This window comes from Ambystoma mexicanum, chromosome 12 (genome assembly GCF_040938575.1).
Source record: "Ambystoma mexicanum isolate Mex_15411 chromosome 12, UKY_AmexF1_1, whole genome shotgun sequence".
Classification (NCBI taxonomy): domain Eukaryota; kingdom Metazoa; phylum Chordata; class Amphibia; order Caudata; family Ambystomatidae; genus Ambystoma; species Ambystoma mexicanum.
Window position 1 is genome coordinate 854,888,304 of NC_090936.1, and position 18,781 is coordinate 854,907,084.

General features: G+C 42.8%; 1 protein-coding gene across 4 annotated transcripts in view; it reads right to left on the reverse strand.

The window, feature by feature from the left end:
- Positions 1-18,781, reverse strand: part of CEP290 (centrosomal protein 290) — a 3,224,991-nt gene that overhangs the window by 2,815,858 nt on the left and 390,352 nt on the right. For all 4 annotated transcript variants that reach the window (XM_069629332.1, XM_069629331.1, XM_069629333.1 and 1 more), the window contains 2 exons: positions 2,545-2,645; positions 2,374-2,461 (listed from right to left, as the gene is read on the reverse strand). In XM_069629332.1, coding sequence (XP_069485433.1) covers positions 2,374-2,461; positions 2,545-2,645 — 189 coding nt within the window. The remainder of the gene's footprint in view (positions 1-2,373; positions 2,462-2,544; positions 2,646-18,781) is intronic.

The window sequence follows — 18,781 nt, forward strand, 5'->3', positions numbered from 1 at the left end:
GCCGATGGATCCACGTAGTTGGATGATATCAGGCAACGCTTTTTGGGGCCTATATTGAACCTGTCGAGGACCTCCCCCAGGAACTCCCACTCCACCCTGTTTAATGCTTTCGCAGCATCTAGTGCCAGCAGGAGTGAGTGTGCCTGGTTCCTGGCCGATTTATCAACTATATGCAATACCCTCCTAATGTTGTCTGTTGTGCCCTTCCCCCCGATGAACCTCGACTGGTCTGGGTGTATTAAGGCTGACATGAGCTTCTCCAGCCAGTCCGTTAAGATTTTCATAAACTATTTCAAGTCTAGATTCAAAAGGGCTATCAGTCTGTATAACGAGCATTGTTTGAGATCCTTCCCCGGCTTGGGAATGAGCACTACCTGAGCCTCCTTCATGGATTCCGGAAGTGGCTCCTGTGTCATGACGACTGCTCTAAATGTCCTCGCAATCGCTTCATTGCAGCTGCATGGGGGGTAATATCCCACCTAGTTACTACATTAAGGGTATTCCAGTAATTCCCATCTGAAGTGTCTGCAGGGGAGTTAGTTCTTAAAAAGCCTCTGACCATGCCCTTCAACCCCTGTAGGCACACTGGATCCCTCAGGAACCACAAGGGTAACTTCCACTGGGACCTCAGATGTCCTCCTGCCCAGTCTTCAATGCCCACCACCACTGCACTATGATCAGTCATCGTCATTGTTTCAATCTCCATCGACAAGGTAAATCGACTAAGTGTACGTGCATACCCTGGTGGTAGAGTTTCTATTGCACCAAATGTCTACAAGATCCAGCTCTTGGAGCCAGTAACGTAGTTTGCGTGAGGCCACCCCTGCTAAAGAGTACAACCCTCCTCTCAGCAGACAGCCCTCCACCCGGCCACACCACCAAGCCATGGCCTCCTCCCCAGCTCCAGTATCAGCTCGCAGGCCACAGCTCCACCTTCCCTACAACAGCTCACCCAGTTAGTGCTCCAGCAGCACTTCTCCACCAGTTCCCCACCACTCAAGCCTTATCCGGACCATCACTGCAGCCCACCTTTCTCACTGCGTTCTCAGCCACTCAATTGCAGACGGTGGCCGCTATCTTGCCAGCTCCACCAGCGAGGACGAGTATCAGCGGACCACACTTCCATAGCCAGAGCCCAAAACTCCAACAGATCGCCTACAACTCCAGAAGGGAGTCGGACCCTGGAGCAAGCAAGATCAGTACCCACAGAGTGTCATTACGGGTCGGTGGACTGAGAGGGTTCGCGTCCGACCCTTCTGCCATGTTGGCCACACCCTCACGTCAACATATTTTTAAACACAGCCTACTATAGCAAAGAGAGTCAGAAGAAAAATGATGAAACCAGATTGTCTCTTCATAGCGGCCGGGCAGAGAAGGATGGATAGCATTAAGCACTAGGAAAGACTAGTCCACAAAGGCAGGGAAGAACAAACACAAGAAGATATGGGGGTGACCAACCAGATGGTAGGTAGCTTAGGGGGCTTTGGGACAGCAGGAGCTATAAGGAAGGAGGATGGGGCAGAGGCGCGGGTGGTAGGGGAGAGGGAGGTGATGGGTCTTATGAGACTCGGGGAGCTGCAGGGAAGGGAGATGGGAAGATCAAGGGGATGGACCTGCAATGCGATAGTTGATTTGCTCTGTACTATGGTGGTGTGATCTGGCTCTGTAAAAAGTTTAATTAAAAGTTTGTTAAAAGAAAACATGCATTGCCCAGACATGTTCGGCAATGGGCATGTTTAGGCGTCAGGCAGAGGAATCCGTGGGAGGAAGGAATCCATTAGAATGCATAATATAGGTCTGGATGTGGCTATTTTGAAGAAAGCAAACTGAAGGGGACACATTTCATATTGAAAACAAACTACATCCATGTACTATGATTAGGAGATGGCTGCAAGCATTAAACGTAGACTAATGGGTGATAGGATAAGCAGAGAGCTGGATAAGGAGAGATTAACAAAAGTCTAAGAGGGGGGGGAAAGGGGTTACGACTATATGCTTGCAATTCATCCAAGCATTCATTAAAGAAAGGTAGTTTAGAAGGATGAAAAGGAGTGAACGATCTGGGAGATGTCAACTCAAAGAAATAGTTTCCAGCAGTGAGTGGTAAGTATCAAGAGAGAAGGAATCAAGATCAAAGCCTTACAGGAACCCATAGCCTAAGGGAGAAGTGAAGAAAGGAATGGAATGACCAGGAGGAGCAGCCAGAGACAGTTGGAGAACACGAAAAGGGCATCAAAATATAAGGTAAAGAACTGAAGGCTAAACAGAATGATGGCGATAGAACATGTTGAAAGTACAGGCACATCGAAAAAGGGGATCATTGCATTTTGTATCATTTTAACATAATTGTAATGCCCAAGAATAACCGTTTACCTAGAGACGCTGCTCTTTTTCCTTTGTCCTGTGCAAGCTTACGAATATGTTGTTTTAATTCAAGTCGTTCTTCTTCTAGTCTTTCAATCTGCATATTTGTAAAATATTTGTTAGATGCTTAATTGCATATGTGCATACATGAAATACAACTTAAAAGCACATTGTACTTACTTCTTTTAGTAAAATCTGGTTTTCAGCTCTGTACTGCTGCTGCTTTAGGGTCTTGTTGTTTTTAAATTCAGTTAGATCAACCACAGCCTTTGGATCAAGGCCTAAAGCAGTAAAGAACATTTCAATTAATGACTAGAAATCAAAAAGATGTATTATATATATATCCTTTTTTAAATGTCTATTAGTTTTGGCATACTATAAACATCAATGGTATTCCCATCACGGACAACACGATATACAGCATTATAAGTCTCGGGATGATTGCTCAGGGGAAACGTGCTCGCCTTGGAAGCAAGACGACACAGAGCAACACAGGTTTGACCCCTGGGTCCGCGCTTCGAAACCTCTGAGTATTAAGCGTGTTATAAATAACCAATCATATCATAACATTATTCAACCATAAACCTTCCCCACTGTTTATATTTGTATATCCATTTCATATTTTTGGTGTCTATCTCTTCATTCTAATGAGGTGTTCATCAGAGTCTCATCGAAAACATTCAGTCAGCTCATTTCTGAGTTTAGGTGATATCATTTCCTTTCATGTCCAACATCCATTAGAGCAGTTCCTACAACAAAATATATCCCATCTCAGGCTCATGGCGGTTTGTCATCTGAGGTATTAAATAACGGTTGCGTCAATGCATTGCAAGCCAACATCACTTCATCTACAGTAGTGTCCCCTACATGTTAACTTTCGTGCTAGACATTGGTTTCTGCCCATGTCCCTTTATTTAAGTCGGACCACCATTTGTCCACCTTATGGCCTTTGGTTTATGTTGTGATGTAATCTTAAGAAGGTGGAAACCCAGCGTGGAATGTTTAGAAGTAAAGCATCCTCAGCCTTCTGCAAAGAGCAGTTGATGGCAGGAGCTTGAGTTTGGAGGACGTACTGGGGGCCGCTAAAAAGTATCGTTATAAATCGACGGTTGGATCTTACCTGATGTGTCCAGTGATCCTTACATCAGTTTCCCTCCATGCCATTGCAATTCTCTGCTTAGAAAATGCACATTAAGCCCATACATTTAGTAATGTATTTTTTGTTCTTTTCCTATAGGAAGTGTACCAGTAGGCATGGCTTGGGTGTCAATCAAATCTGTCTATACCTATCCCTTGCACTTTCAGGTGTATACCTTTCCAGAATGCCTGCATTACTGGGCACATCCAAAATTCATGTAGTGTGCCTGGCCTTGTTATGATTACACGTTGCCGGCTTTGTCTAAGAGAGCATAGCCTACAGGGAGTACAATAAGTTATATGCAACAGCTTTATTTTTTTTTTATTTTTTCTTATTTTTTTATATGGTTTACATATGAAACCTTTACAATCAAAATGCAAAGGAGAAAATTCATCAATAATAACATACAATCAATTGTCACATGTTACAAATACACAATATAAAACAGGTAAAATTTAAACTATTTACATAAAATACATTGCCTCTTTATCAAATTCCATACATACAACCTAGCGACATTGCCCAAATTTAGTCATTCTACTCCTTATTCAAAGCTTCCTAAAGGTCTTAAAACCAGAATGTACAGAAGAGAAAAAAGGAAAGAAGATAAAGATAAAAAGCAGGGACATTCATTTGCCAGGACTCAGCAGTAGCAGCAATTTCTTAATTTAAGAATCTCCCAAAGACAAAGAGGCATCTATATAAAGCTCTAGAGATTTAATAAAGCCTGCCACTGCCAGTCCTTCCACAGTATTACCAATTGAGAGACATCTAGACCAGATGTAATCATCTTCTCCTCTAATACCCCACTCTGCACATTTCTCCATCAATGTATTTCTTTTTGCCTTAAGCTCAGTACATTCATGAAAAGGGTATTAGCTGGTTTCTAGAACCCCCATCTTATGGCAAAATCTACATAGGGCATTTGTAGCCTCAAACAGCTTCCTTCTCTTCATTACTTCTTTTGTTGGGAGAATATTCCATCTTAATTTGAGAAGGAGAGATCGATAATAGCGGTTTGGGAACTTGTCATCATAAACTAAAGTGATCCTCTTTTTCTATGTTCATGTCTTAGATGGGAGAGAGATGGAGAACTGTGAAATTTCTCTATTGTATCAATCCAGTCATTATCGTATATAAGCCTTTTAAATTTCTCTGGATTACTCACGAGCGTCTCCCTATCAGGCAAGTCTGGTAGGGTTTGGTCACAGGAGTCTCTAAATGTACATATATATTTATTCCCTATGATACCTCCCTGAGCAGAGACCAATTTCCCTAGATCCTCATACAGGCTTTCACTTTGGGGATCTAATAAACTACGAAACAGTGCCAACCTACGCCACAAAGATCTCACTTTCAGAGACACCAGACCAAATTCAAATCTAATTGCCAGCATTGGGATATTATTTGGTAATTTTAGGATTTTCCTCCAGATGACTCCTTCAATCGTTTCCCAATAGTTCAGTAGTTCCAAAAACTGGAGCTCCACACCATATATCATCTTTGGTACTAATTTCCCTTCAAAGTAATCAACTACTGGTTTTAGTGAGAAACTTCAGAATTTCCGGTCCAGGTTCACTATTTGGACTATCAGGGGCATGAACTTCTGTTTTAAGAAAGTACAAAGTCCCAAATTAGATAGTTGTGCCATTAGTGGGAACCCCAGATAAAGAATTTTATCTGCCCTTTCAATGGGTTGAGGTCTTTTATTCCATCCTCATTTCTTCCTCTTCTTTGCTTTTGAAACAACCAAGATGCGGGTCTTCCTTGGATTTACTTTTAGCCCATTGATTTCTGCAAATTCAGTGAATTTATCAATCAGTCTCTGCAGTCCCACCCTAGCTTGATCGAAAATTAAATAGTCGGCATATGCCAACCTCGATATCCTTATATCCCCCAACTTTCCCCTTACGAGTCCTGCCTCTTCCAAGTATTCACCCACATCCGCAACATAGAGGCTAAAGAGACAGGGGGGCCTCATTACACGGTAGGCGGTGGACCAAGGTGCTAATAGCACCTTGGTCCATGCCGGTAAAATACTGGCACCGCCTTGGTGGAAAGGGGAATTACCGCCCTATTCCAAGGTTGGCGGGGCGGCAATTCCCCCTTCTACCATTGCCCTTCCCCATTCCCATTTTTGCCCTATAGGGCATAATGGGAATGGGGAAGGTGCTAATTACGGTACCGCAAATTTGCGGTGCCGTAATTAGCACCAAGGTCCCTTAGCGGGTTGGTTTTTAACGCCTGCTAAAAGCAGGCGTTAAAGTACCAACCCGCTAAGGGACCTCGCAGTAAGGCAGTAAGGGTTAACGGTCACCGGTACCGGTGAACGTTAACCCTTACCGCCTTCCGTGTAATGAGGCCCAGGGTGTCAAAAAGCAACCCTGCCTGACTCCTTTGAAAGTTCTAATCCGACTAGACAAATTTCCCTCTAAATTCAAGGGGACATGTATCCCTGAATTCTCGTACATTGCCATGATTTGTTTAAGCAGGCCATCAGGGATACCCCAGTTGGCAAGTTTAGCCCACAGTCGCAGCCAGATTATGGAACCAAATGCAGTGGATAGGTCGACAGAAGCGACATACAAAATCCCCCCAAATTTACCCCAGGCCGAGTCTTCTAGGGCTTGCGAAACCAGTCCATTAAGATTAGTTGAGTGTCCTACTGTAAACCCGGTCTGGTATTTATTTAGTATGTGTGTCTTTTTCCATCCATTCTTTGACATGCACTAACAAAAGTGACGCAAATAGGTTGCAGTTTGCGTCAATCAGTGCTATTGGCCTATAGTTCTTTGCAGCATTCCGTTCCCCTTGCTTAAAAATGGGAACTATATTGGCTGTTTGCCAGCTAGTTGTTATTGTGCTGCTTTACAATGCTTTTGAACAGCATTGTAAGAATTTGTGCCCTGGCTGCTGTCATTGCCTTCAGTGTATTGTTAGTCAGACCATTAGGGCCTGTGGCACGCAATTTATTAGCTGCCTTAATCAATGTCAATATCGCGCAGTATTATATACCAGGACCCCAGTGTGTACTTTCCGCACCATCTCCTCCAACTGTAGTTTGGCAGCCATCCAGTCGATTTCCATATAGCTGTGAGAAAAAGTTAACCCATTGTTCCTACGAGACTCCATTCAATTGGCCTATCATAAGCGGAATATCTTGTTTAATAAGTGTCCAAAAGGCCCTTAAGTCTCTTCACCAAGACACCCAACATCATTTCTGCATCTTTTTGCAGCAAAGTAACATTTTTAGAGCTTATACATGTTTTTAATTTCTGCCTGATGGTTTTAATCCCAGAGTTCTTTTCTAGTTGACCAATATTAGAGTTACGTACCTTTCTAAGCATCCAGATCATTTGAGATGTTTCTTTAGCCACACTTTCCTTATAGATGTGCATATGCATTTTTATGGCAACCCCTTTTCTTAATTCATATTGGGCCCTGCACAACAAATCTCTCAGAAAGGTATCGAACTCGGGTGCATTAAACACTTACTGTTTCCAAAGATATAAAGTACTATTCAAGGTATCTGCCAATTCACCATTGAGGACTTCATTGTTGCAAGGTGACCATCTGATTCCTCTTCCTTGGGCCAGAGTTTTCAAGTTAGTTCCATGCCCTTTGAGTGTTGTATTAACAGGAAGAAAGAATTCCACTTTAAGGGAGCCGTAATCACTCCAAGTATTAGGATTAACAGAGATACCAGATGATAATTTGGCAAGACCCTCATCAACAAAGTTATAATCAATCGTAGATGAGCCAGCTCCCCTATGCCACGATGGTAGGGTGGCCATGATTGGATCTAGTATACCATTAAGGCATACCAGACCTACAGATTCAAGGGAGGAATTCCATAGGCTACCCCAGTGGAGCTTCAACCCCCCCCCCCCTCCCAATCAGGTAATTCCAGCAGTTCCTCTCCCAAATCCTAATAATCTGCATCAGAAGAGACACAGCAATCTGAGTTAAGGTCACCGGCAAGGATCACTTTACCAGATATAGTTGCAGATTTTCAATCTAATACTATTTCCGTAATCTTTTCCAGGAATACCTCAAGTGGTGCTAACCCCAGGTGCCAGTAAACATGAATCAATAGAATCCCTATCAGTCCATCCTTAGAGGACAATGACTGCCAGAATCCCCAGCGGTAAGCAAGGAATCACCAGTGTGGAGAAGCCCAAAGTGGACTTGAGTGCAATAATGAGACCTGATGAAGGCATACCTCCCTTACTAGGTTTTGCCAATTGGGAAATAATTTCGAAGCCATCTACAAATGGATCCACCAGGAGCCATGTTTCTTGTAGGAAGATGCAGAAAACTTTCAGCATTAACGCTGTATCAATATTTGTAAATAAAAGCATATTCCCTCTGGTGTTCCATGAGACAAACTTCAGATAAACTACTTGTGGTTGTTTAATCACAGGATATACAATTCTCATATTATCCTCAATTCCACAGGGCTGAGGTAATTTGGGCCCATTCTTGTATTTCTCTAAGTTGTCCTCCGTTGTTCCTGGTTATTTCTTTCTGGTCAATAGACCATTGTTAGCTAACCAGTATATTCAGTTTCTTTTTGTCCTTTAGTTTGAATCTGTTCCATTGTCAGGGTCTTTATTTCAAATCCCAGCTCTCTCTGCCCTTCACTTGCCCCAATAACCACATTTTCGACCATCCGTGACTTGAAGATAAGGTTGCTCAAGTCACAGCGGCCTTTGATAGGAAAAAAAATCCCATCAAGATCACATGTAGATAGCAGGCTTAAAGAGGGGATTTGTGAAAAAAATGTCTGAACATTTCCTCGATTAAGACAGACCAAGATATCCTGTCCCCAGATCTGCATAGCGTCTAGTTGTTCAACTTCGCTATGCAGTTTTGTGCGGTAACCCACATCATTCCCCTTCAATTCCTGCAAATCCTTATCTAGGTAATCAGAGTCCCTAGCGCCCCTTACAATAGTGTCTCTCCCTATATTCTTTGGCCCCAGTGGTTTTCTATGTTGATTTCAAAATGATCTAGAGTCAATATCCCTCATCCCCGATCTTTCTTGAGACTTTGATACGTATAATGCCCCCAGAAATGTTGGTTCAAATTGAGAGACCGCCTGTGGGAGATTACCATCTCTCGGGTGCACCTCTATCGCATACCTTATCTGGGCACAATTAGGGCGGTTGGGATTATTATCCTTATCCACCAAGTTCGGCACTAAATCTTTAGAAGGTCTTTCAGCCGTATGTATCTTTTGGCTGTAAAGCTCTTGTCGTAATCGCCTCGCTGCACAATGTTAATAAGAGTAGGGTTCTTAGTGTCGTGAACAAACTGTTTTATCTCGGCATCCTTCTCAGACACTGGTATCGTGGGGTTCTGATACTTACTTACCTCAGGTTTATTTCTCCCCATCATGTTTATTAGTACCATCTATTTCGCCAAACACTCCCTCTACAATGTGGTATTTTAAATCATCCACTGTAACGCTCACCTGGTTCCCACGGGGGCGCTGGTCTAGTCTGGATTGCTGTGGCCTCTTCTAGCGTGATGCGCAGGACCCGGAACACCGATTGGACCGGACCTCCAAATCGTGCTTGCCTGGCCCGTAGGAATATCCTTCTGCAGATGAGAAAGGGGATTAACAGTCTGCAGAATAGTGTGCTAGCTCCCCCCTTTCCCCCTTCGTTCCTCTCCAACTTCCTCCAAACCCCGGTTTAAGCTCACCTTATGGTTTGGAAGGATGAACTCTCCATCCTGCTTCTGGTGCAGGTGAGTGAAGCATGGCGCTGCAGCGAGCAACGGGATGCTTTTAAATGGAAGTCTTTCTTCAGGGATGCTGGCGAGAAGATTCCGGATGCAGGTAAGAAGTTTGAAATAGTCCTTGGTTTTCACCTTTCTCTTCTCTTCCTTCCTTGCAGGTCTTCCAGGTTCAAGGCAGGCGTGGCTGGAGTCCAGGAGCAGGAGCAGACACGGTGAGCGTTAAGCTGCAGGAAGCAGAACAACGCGAAGCATGAGCTGCTGTCTGGGTGTGGCTTAAATAGCCTCCAAAGAAGTCCCAGGTATGTATCATTCCCCAACTAGGTATGTATCCTTCCCTGGCCACGCCCGAGTAAAAAAATAGTCCCTATGAAAAAATAGTCCCTTTTAGGTCTCAGGGAGGCCTGAAGCGTGCAGCATGGTCTGCATCAGGTAAGTGCACAAAACACCCCCCTTTATGAGCCTGGCACCTATGGCACCAGGACTGATGTCCAACATGAGCCTGGCGCCAAAGGCGCCAGGACTGAGTCCAAAGAGCCCCTATAAGGGGCCGCTGGGCTTTTCCCCGAGGGCACGATGCCTGCTTCCGGGGGTGCTGGGCCTGGCCTGGTGCTCCGTGGGTAGGCATCATGACATCCACTGGGTATATTTTTACTGCTGCCCCTGAGATTGAGGCCAGTACCTCACCAACCGGGAGATAGTCGGTTTGAATTCCTGGGTCTACCTTTGGAGGACATAATCCTTTTATCTCCTCAATGTTCACTGGATAAGCAATAGAGCCTATGACCAGCACATCATCTTTCCCTATAGGATTCCCACATTTATTGGAGTTATCCTTTGCCTCCTCATTGGTTGCTCTTAAATCTTACAACCGAAATTCCACGTTAAGAGTTCCCCTCCCTTTAAGTTGCAATGTTTCCGGTATATTCAGATTTCTTAAATATTTACGTGTTATAAAGCTATGTTTTTTGATGTTCTTTTAATTTTTTTTCGTTTTTACTTATTTGCTGCCCATTTCTTTTGTCAGGCATATCTTCTTTGGTCAGATCAACAATCAAGCTCTCCTTATGTATACCATGGTTATCTCTCTGACTAAGTACTGTCAAATTATTTATCCATTTCACATACTGTATCTCCTTAAGCATATCATAGTGAGGAGCCTGTATAGAGGTTTTTGGGCACGAAGTATCCTGTCCCATCTCCCCTCTGCCCTTAGAGCCCTCCGATATTGCAACATTGACCTTGTCAGGCTCAACCATAGTTACAGCCTGTGCACATAGATCAATTGCTGAAGCCGGATTTAACCGAGGAATGGGTCTATTGTTGGTAGTGAGTGATGTGTCAACCTGCCTCATCCGCTTCCCCAGACCATCTAGACCTTACAAACCTTCTGATCTAGTATAGATTTCTGTAAGGAGTTCAGTGTGGGATCTTACCTCTGCCCATATGTTATCATAAACATTTACAAAAGAACTTCAGACTAGGTTTAGTGCAGAGACCGTAGGCTGAGTAAGACGAATCCTTTCATCAGCCTCCCTTCGTGTATGATGCATCATTGGTATTGTCTTTACTAATTCCGGTTAAAGTCCCCTCTCTCTCTCAGCCAGTTTTGTTTATTTGTATATTCATCAATGAAATTGGTGAGTTCAGAAGGAGATCCTGTATATGAGGAATCACATGTATGTTGAATAACACTGTTTGGTTGACTCTGTATATGGCCAAGATCACGTTCTGCCAGTGCCTGATCTGCGCACTCAATGATGCTCAAGTTATCTATATCATTTTGTATTGTGGTATTTACTTCCAACTTTTTAGCGACTTCAGCCTTCAATGAGTGATCTAATCGGGCTACAGATATCCCCGATATAGCTGGTTTTATTTAGGTACTTGTAGCAGTTTTTTTTTACCAAAATAAATTGAAATCTTTTTACCTGCAATAGGACCTACTAACTTATTCTTGGAGAGCTTTTGATGTTGAGTGTTTCCCCAAATGTCCTGCCATTGATGTTTTAAACTATTCTCCGGATCTCGAGTTCTGTAAATACAAGTCTGGGTGTACTTCTTTCTTATTGATGTGTGGCTTAATTTTTTTTATCTGGGGAAAGTAGCTTCAGAAATGTCTTACTAAGAATGGCCCCATGAATGGAATGCAGCTATTATTATTACTGTTTCGAGTACCCCATTTTTTTTCTTGTAGGGTATCATTTGTCTTCTCAAACTCTTGGGTCCCCTTAACATTGGTAGCTTCTTGGGTATACCCCAATATAGTATCCTTATGTATATTTGGAATCTGCATATATTGGTTAATCGAAGCCCCACCTTTCTTATTCCCCCCCCCCATTTGGATAGCATCTAAATGTCAAGTTACTGCCTCCCCCAGATTTTGGGCCAGGGAAGCTGCCAGTCTATCCTCCTGATCATTGATAGAGCTATCACCATTTCCTTTAAAATAGAAAACGCAGTTATTTCCCCATCGACCCTTCCCGCGGTTTATGTGGCCTATTTTCCGCAATCATCAAAACATCTGTATTTTCCTGATTGTGTACTTGGCCCACAGCCGACCCAATAAAATTACCTTGAACCGCAGTATGAGTATTAGCTACTAAAGCTCTTTCCTCTTTCAATGCCTCTTCTTCCTCCAGAGTATTCTTTTCTAGAGAAAAATCGGTGGTCCTTAGTGTTCGTATCTGATAGAGTGTATATATCGACTTATCAGGTTCATTAGCCTCTTCTACGGTCAATTGACTCCTGAGACCCTTTTGCGCCATAGACATGTTTTTAGTATTTATTTTATTTGAGATATAGGCAACCAGCCACGTGTAGTGCCCACGAGAAATCAAATATGAAGAAATGACCTAAGATAAACTCACACCGCCCATCAGTTACCCAATACCTAATGATCCTCTTAAAGTCACTACCAGTCCAGACGGGCAATGGATTGGCTAAATTGGCTTCAACCTAAGTAGAGAAACAAAAAGCAAAGCAAATGCAAAGGAGTAGTAACCCACTATATCCCTTTTGCTTTTAATAACAATTGCTCATAGCCCAAGTGGCGAGCCAGCAATAGAGCACAAATTGACCTTTAGAGAAATGTACTACCTAGTGAGAGAAATATACTAATTGGTTCCAAACCAATATACCAAATATGGACTACATCAAAGAAAAAAACAGAATTTGCTAATATTAGTGGACTAGACCACTTCTAGTAAACTGCCATTTGGGATATAATGTCTCAAAGGTTCCCTAGATGATGTATCTAGAAAAAAGTGCAATATACAAAACAGAGTTCCTAAAATAAGACATAATGGAGGAGGCAAAAAAATGAAAAGGGCAATAAATTTAAAAACCACAGTCTGCATTAGATTGCATCAAAAACATTATCACAGAGGAACCAATATAGAGAAAAAACAAATAGTGGTTCCAAATCGAAATATTATCCGAGCAAATGTATATTAGTAAATGGAGATCAATATTAAATGCGTATACACTGTAATCTTTTGGTATTAAAACGGTAAGGAAACAAATCAAGTTACCCAAAATACACAGACACTTAAGGCTGTGCAGTACCAGAATCCCTTTGGGGGAGAAGAAATCTTTGCAACCCCCACAGATATATTTGTAGCAGCTATTCAAAACTGCAATAAAGCAAAAGCATGTAGATCAAAGAAAAGAGAGGAAATCTTGCAGCCCCAAAGCGTTATAATACAGCTTCCAAACTTTGAACTGAATCTGTGTATGGAAATAGTGTCTATTCTTCAAATGGGCCAAGGAAAGTCCATCTCAAACAAAGACAATAAGGTAAAACAGGACGATGAACACCCGACAGCTTGAGGAGCCGCTAGAGTTGGTCTCCCCCCCAGCCCCGCCCTGTACCAGTCTACACAATTATTCCTTAGAGTTAAATTCAAATATCGGAAGGATTCTTTTGCTTGTACTTAACTTGTGCCGTGATATCATACCCTATCTTCCTTAAGTCCTCTCACGGTACAACAAATCCAAAGGGAGCAGACTACCAAACACTGACTGAGTCTCCGTAAAACCACGTAGTATTTAGTGCCAACGTCCAGCCAAATAGCCCAAACAGCAGCCCATTCTCAGCAGGGCTTATCCTTTATTAGTATGAGCTTAAACCGAGCATTTTGGGATGCACTTTAGATATATATCAAATCACTCATTAAGGATGTGTTCCCTTCTTTTTTAACTCTTAGCTCCAACTAGTGCACTAGTGTAAGGAGTTTACCATAAATCTGGGACACCAGACTCCTCCCTTCCGCTCAGTATTTGGTATATTATCATAATTACATCTGTTCTGGCTCCTTTGAATGCAAGGTCCAGCATTTTGTAGCCCTCTTTGACAGTGTGGCATATGCTAGAAATTGGCCTGTAGGAAGGCCATACTGAATTTGCAGCTCCTCAAAGGGCATCAGGTTGCCATTCTCAAATAGCTCCCCCATTTGGCTAGGCCCCTTTGTTCCCATAATGTTCTTTTGTGCATCAATGCACTTTTGTTTTCAGCGAAATTAAACATGAATGGAATATCAGCGTAGTACGGACTATGGAAGCCCACTTTTTTTGTATTCTGTTCTAGATTTTGTTCCCGAAAGTAAGCAGTACTAGTAGATTCTAGATCTGTTTAACATCTATCCCAGGGCCGCTTTAATTGCAAATGGGTCAACAGATGTTTGTGTTAGGCGTGTTTCCACATTGTCTTTGCCAGAGGACTAGTGGGCCAATAAATGTATTTGTGCTGATAGATAGTATAATTCAAAATCCGGGATCTCTAGTCCTCCCGTATCATATGGTCTACAAAGTGAGTTCAAGGCTATTTCTGCCTATTTGAAGCCCACAGAAGTTCCATTACTTGAGCATTTAATACATTGAAGGAGCTAGAAATCTTAAATGGGATATTAACAAACAAGTATAATGATATACGCAGCGCAATCATCTGGTCAGAGCTGCTATGCCGACAATGACTAAGGTAATTTCTTCTAAAGACTTAACATTCAGGGCTTTCACCATGTTATATATGTATCTGTCATATTTCAACAAATCTACAGGTGGGAACCTTTGTCACATGCGCTAGGTAATTGTTTAAGAGTAGAATGTGTGAGAAACCTGAAGGTGTCTCAATCGCTCGTCCCCAGGGATCTGTCATCCAGGTGGCCAGGACACTGCCATGGCTTTTGGATCCAGTTCCTGGGGGTGGACCAGTGCGGGAGGATCACCTGGGTGAGGGGTCCTCAAGGAGTGGGACGCTGGATGACAAGACGCGGTATCCCCTTCCCGATAACCCCTTTACCCCCATCCTACCAGGTAGGATATTTAGGAACTCAATCCCCCTTCTACACAACATGAACACTTTCCCATGGACAGTTCGCTATGGACTACAACTGAGCCGTATACCGGACATGTCCCAATACAATGGTCAGACAGAGTCAGGCAATTACTGACTGACACACACACACACACACACACACACACACACACACACACACACACACACACACACACACACTCAGGTGTATAAAGATAGGGGGCTGCGGAGGAGAAAGAAGGCGTTGAATGAGCAAGACAAAGCACACGAGGAAGCAGCAGTTCCAAGATGGCAGTTTAACATGAGGAGAAAGACGGCAAAACAGAAGGGAATCGCAAGGAGGGAAGGGCCCTTGGTCTGTTGGACGAGCAACCGTTACTTTCCCGAACCCTCGAGAATAGAAAGCGTAAGACTAGGAAACAAGGCTGAAGAAGTCTGCATTGTGTGTCGGAGGTACCCGGGGCTCCCCCACGTCGATAGTCAAGGCGGGGAGAATCACTTGCCGCCGTGGTACTGTACTTGGCTCCTACAACGAAGCAGCACCAGTGAAATCAACACAGCCAGTTAGATGGGGAGACTGATACCAAACCAGTCTGTGTTGAAGCCAAGGTTGCAAGCAGCAACATTGTATGTGAACGCTGAAGCAAACAGTGTATGACATGCATGTCATTATCGACGCGAGTAAACACTGAACAGCAGATCAGTGATTGAACTTTGTAACTGAGATACCATGCCCTTGACAGACTGGGTGCTCATTTGAAAGTCTCTGTAGGGTGTCCAACTGAGAGTTAAGAAAGGTTAAAGATTGACAAAGGAACCATTGAAGTGGTCCTGCAACGGGTCAAGTAAAATCCTGTGCACAATCGAAAGTCTTCAATGTTGATACTGCCATGCAAGTTGATGACAAAATAGTTAGGTCGGTCCGTGCCCGGCGGAGGGAGACTGATTGAACAATGTGTTGAAACTTATCTGAGCCCGGCTCAGGGGGATCCAGGATAAATCGTGAACCACCCGAGAAACTGGATATGTGAAAATCTGAGAAGCACTGTGTTAAAGGGGAGCTGAGCGCGACTGAGGGGGATCCCAACGTGGATAGTGAATCACCCGAGAAACTGTGTATGTGTGAAAAATATAAGAGGAAAGGAACGTATTGTGTGTTTGTCGCATCAGACCCTCTGAAAGAAGAGAGTTTAAAAGGCAAAGAGACTTAATGTTTGAACTGCACCCTTGTGCTAGAGAAGCCTGTGACTGTGCTAAGCTCGATTGTACCGCCTTGTGCCTTGTTGAAAACATGGGGAAGGGAGGCCAATGGCCTCAACATCGCGACATATCATTTCTTGAACACTTCTTTCTTTTATGTAACATTGTTTCCCACACTATTTGTATTTAGAGGTAAGGATTGCAATAGGTTTATTAGTATAGGCCCTTTTATGTTGACAAGACACCACTAGGAGAGCGTTATTATTTGATGGTCGTAGCTTGCTCCCTTCCATAGATTTAGGATTAGAAGGGCATTTTTCAAACCTTTTTTGAAATTCAATAAACACCCTTGAACTGTGGTCACGTGTGTCTGTCTTACTAATGATGGGGCTGAGTCAATGGGTGGGCACCACATGTCTTAGTATATTTTGTGAATTTCAGAAACTTAAAAATAATAGTAAAAACCAATATCAAGGAGCTGACTGAGTAGGGGTTGAGAGGCACCTGGACCCAATATACAGCAAAGCAGAAAGATAGATGAAGATCATCTAACTAATCAGTCGCTCACAACCGGTACCCAATATGGGGTTACTAAATGAAGTTCAAAGAAAATTTGTTTTAAATAAAGTTCAGTCAAAAAGCAAGTTCAAAGGTAAGAATTCCATTCCAGATTAAAGAAACAACTCCTTATGGCGGTTTATGCAAAGAAAAGCTGCAATTAAATGAAAATCTATTTCTGCATCAGAGGCTATGGGGCTTTATGGCCAATGCATTTCGGAGTTAATGTACTCCTTCGTCAGGGCGAAGTCCCAATTATACTACTGATGGAAAACAAATGCACAAATGGTTTCACATAAACATGTGCGGCTAAGTAATATCATTACAAAATTCCATACCAAAATGGTCCATTCGTCATACGGTTGAGAGGAAAAAAAACAAAAAACAAAAATGACATGTGATAAGATATAAGTTCTTTTTAAACTAATAAAATCTCATCCATGTGATGACAAGTGTGTGTCACTTTACCTCAATCTCTGAGGGCTAACCGATCTGAATTCAGTATGAACAATAAAAGGTCCACATGGGTGAAAAGAGAGAGAAATTGATTAGTTGGCGGGGTTGCACAATTGGGCTCATTGCAATATGCAAAGATGAGCTCTAGAGACATGGAGGAATGTGCTTACCAATCTAATATGCAGAGTGTATTACTCAATGAGTGAAGTTGCAGGGAGCAATTTCAGGAGGGGATCGAGGATCTCTCAAACAGGTATCTATTTGGACCAATAATGCAGATTCAGTATCTGAATAACGCAAGCTAGAGAACTAAGACAATTGTTGCCCATATACATGTAGTGGTATATTTACTTTGTACGGTTGCCAGTAGGTGTGGTTGCGGTGGGGTCCTACAGTGTGGACAATCCATCATGGAGATAGCCCCATTACATTAATGAGTTCAATGGTTGTGCGGGCGACCTGGAGTCTGTGGGATATGAGAGAGATTTTTAGAGGAAGTCCTAAGTTCAGCCATTATCAGCAGTATTGCAATAATTATATCAAGTGCCCACATATATTTATTGTGAGAAGGCCAGTGTCAGGAGTCAGAAAGGGACATGCCCTGCAACATGTGGTAGTCCGAATGTCAGATTAGTGGCATGTGCAGAGGACCCAAAAGGCAATTGTAACCGGACTTACTTAGAGTTGAACTTGATTATTTAGGCATACTGGTGTGTGCAGGACCCGCAATGTTCTCAATGAACTGACTTGTGTGTCTGAAATAATATGCACACAACACTAGCAAGGGGGTCATAAGGCAGTCAGAACATTGTGTGCATCACATTGGGAGTTCCAAATAGGCAGCATATTGTCAAGCAACCTTCAGTTCTTGCTTTGTTTCGCATGGGAATCGTGCAATGTGCAGTGACAGTGGTAGTCAAGGCGTGCATTGAAAGCAGAGGCTCTCCCAGGTGCTGGTTACAGTAAACATCTCAATCACAGTAGCACGAGAATGTGTGACAAGTGCTAGCAAAATAATTGCATGGACGTGCGATTGGGGTGAGCACGGCTTCGGATACTCCTTGTAATCTGCATAGTCATGTGGCATTTGGTGAGGCAGTGGATCTTACAAGCAAATCTTTCTTATTGTTAGATACAATCCTCTTCTGTAGTAAGATAGCAATTGCAAATGTATTAAGGTTACAATCACCATTGCAGTAGTAAAACAATAATAAAAACATGCGTTACAATAGCAGAGACGTGTGATCAGGGTGAGCGCAACTTAGGAATATTCCCTGTGAGCATCATAATGCAGCATTTCGTTAAGGCAATGTATGTAAGAGGCAAAGCCTCAAGTACAGTAATATTCTGTAATTAAATCTTAGAAGGAGTCCAAGACTCCAATTACTTTTATACAGTAGTTACTATACATGAGGTGGGAGGGTGGGGGGGAATTGGGAGGACATGTCAGACTTCTCTCTCCTTTTGCCGAGCTGCTTGTGCAGTCATTACAGTGCAGGTCGCCATGTTGAGCGTTCTATTAGTGCTCCGTGAACGTCGGTGTGATGAGGTACAGTTTTGTGATGTCATGCCGGTTTTGATGTTAATCTATAATCAACGTTGTGAGATTTAACATTGTTAGGAGGGGATCCTCCTATATACTTGTGAAGTGCAGTCCTCCAGGGGATTATTGCATCATTATTAGTCCACGTTAATGACATGGCCTTACTTAATGTTGGTAGGGTTGAGCAAACGGGTAGCGTGAAGGCATCATGAGGCAAGACAACACATTCAAAGTTCAAAACAAAACTGGTTTGTTAAAGTAAATGTCAGGATGGTAGAAGGCCTAACTTACTATGCTAAGCTGGGATTTCCCTACTTGAACGAAACTAAGGAAAGTCTGAGTCAAAGATCAATTTAAAAGTCCATCTGTGTCCAAAACCTATGTTTGCCCTCACAACTAAAGCTAAACAATGTGTAGGGATGTCAATATTCAAGGAAATAGTGACCAACACAAAGTTATGAGCTTC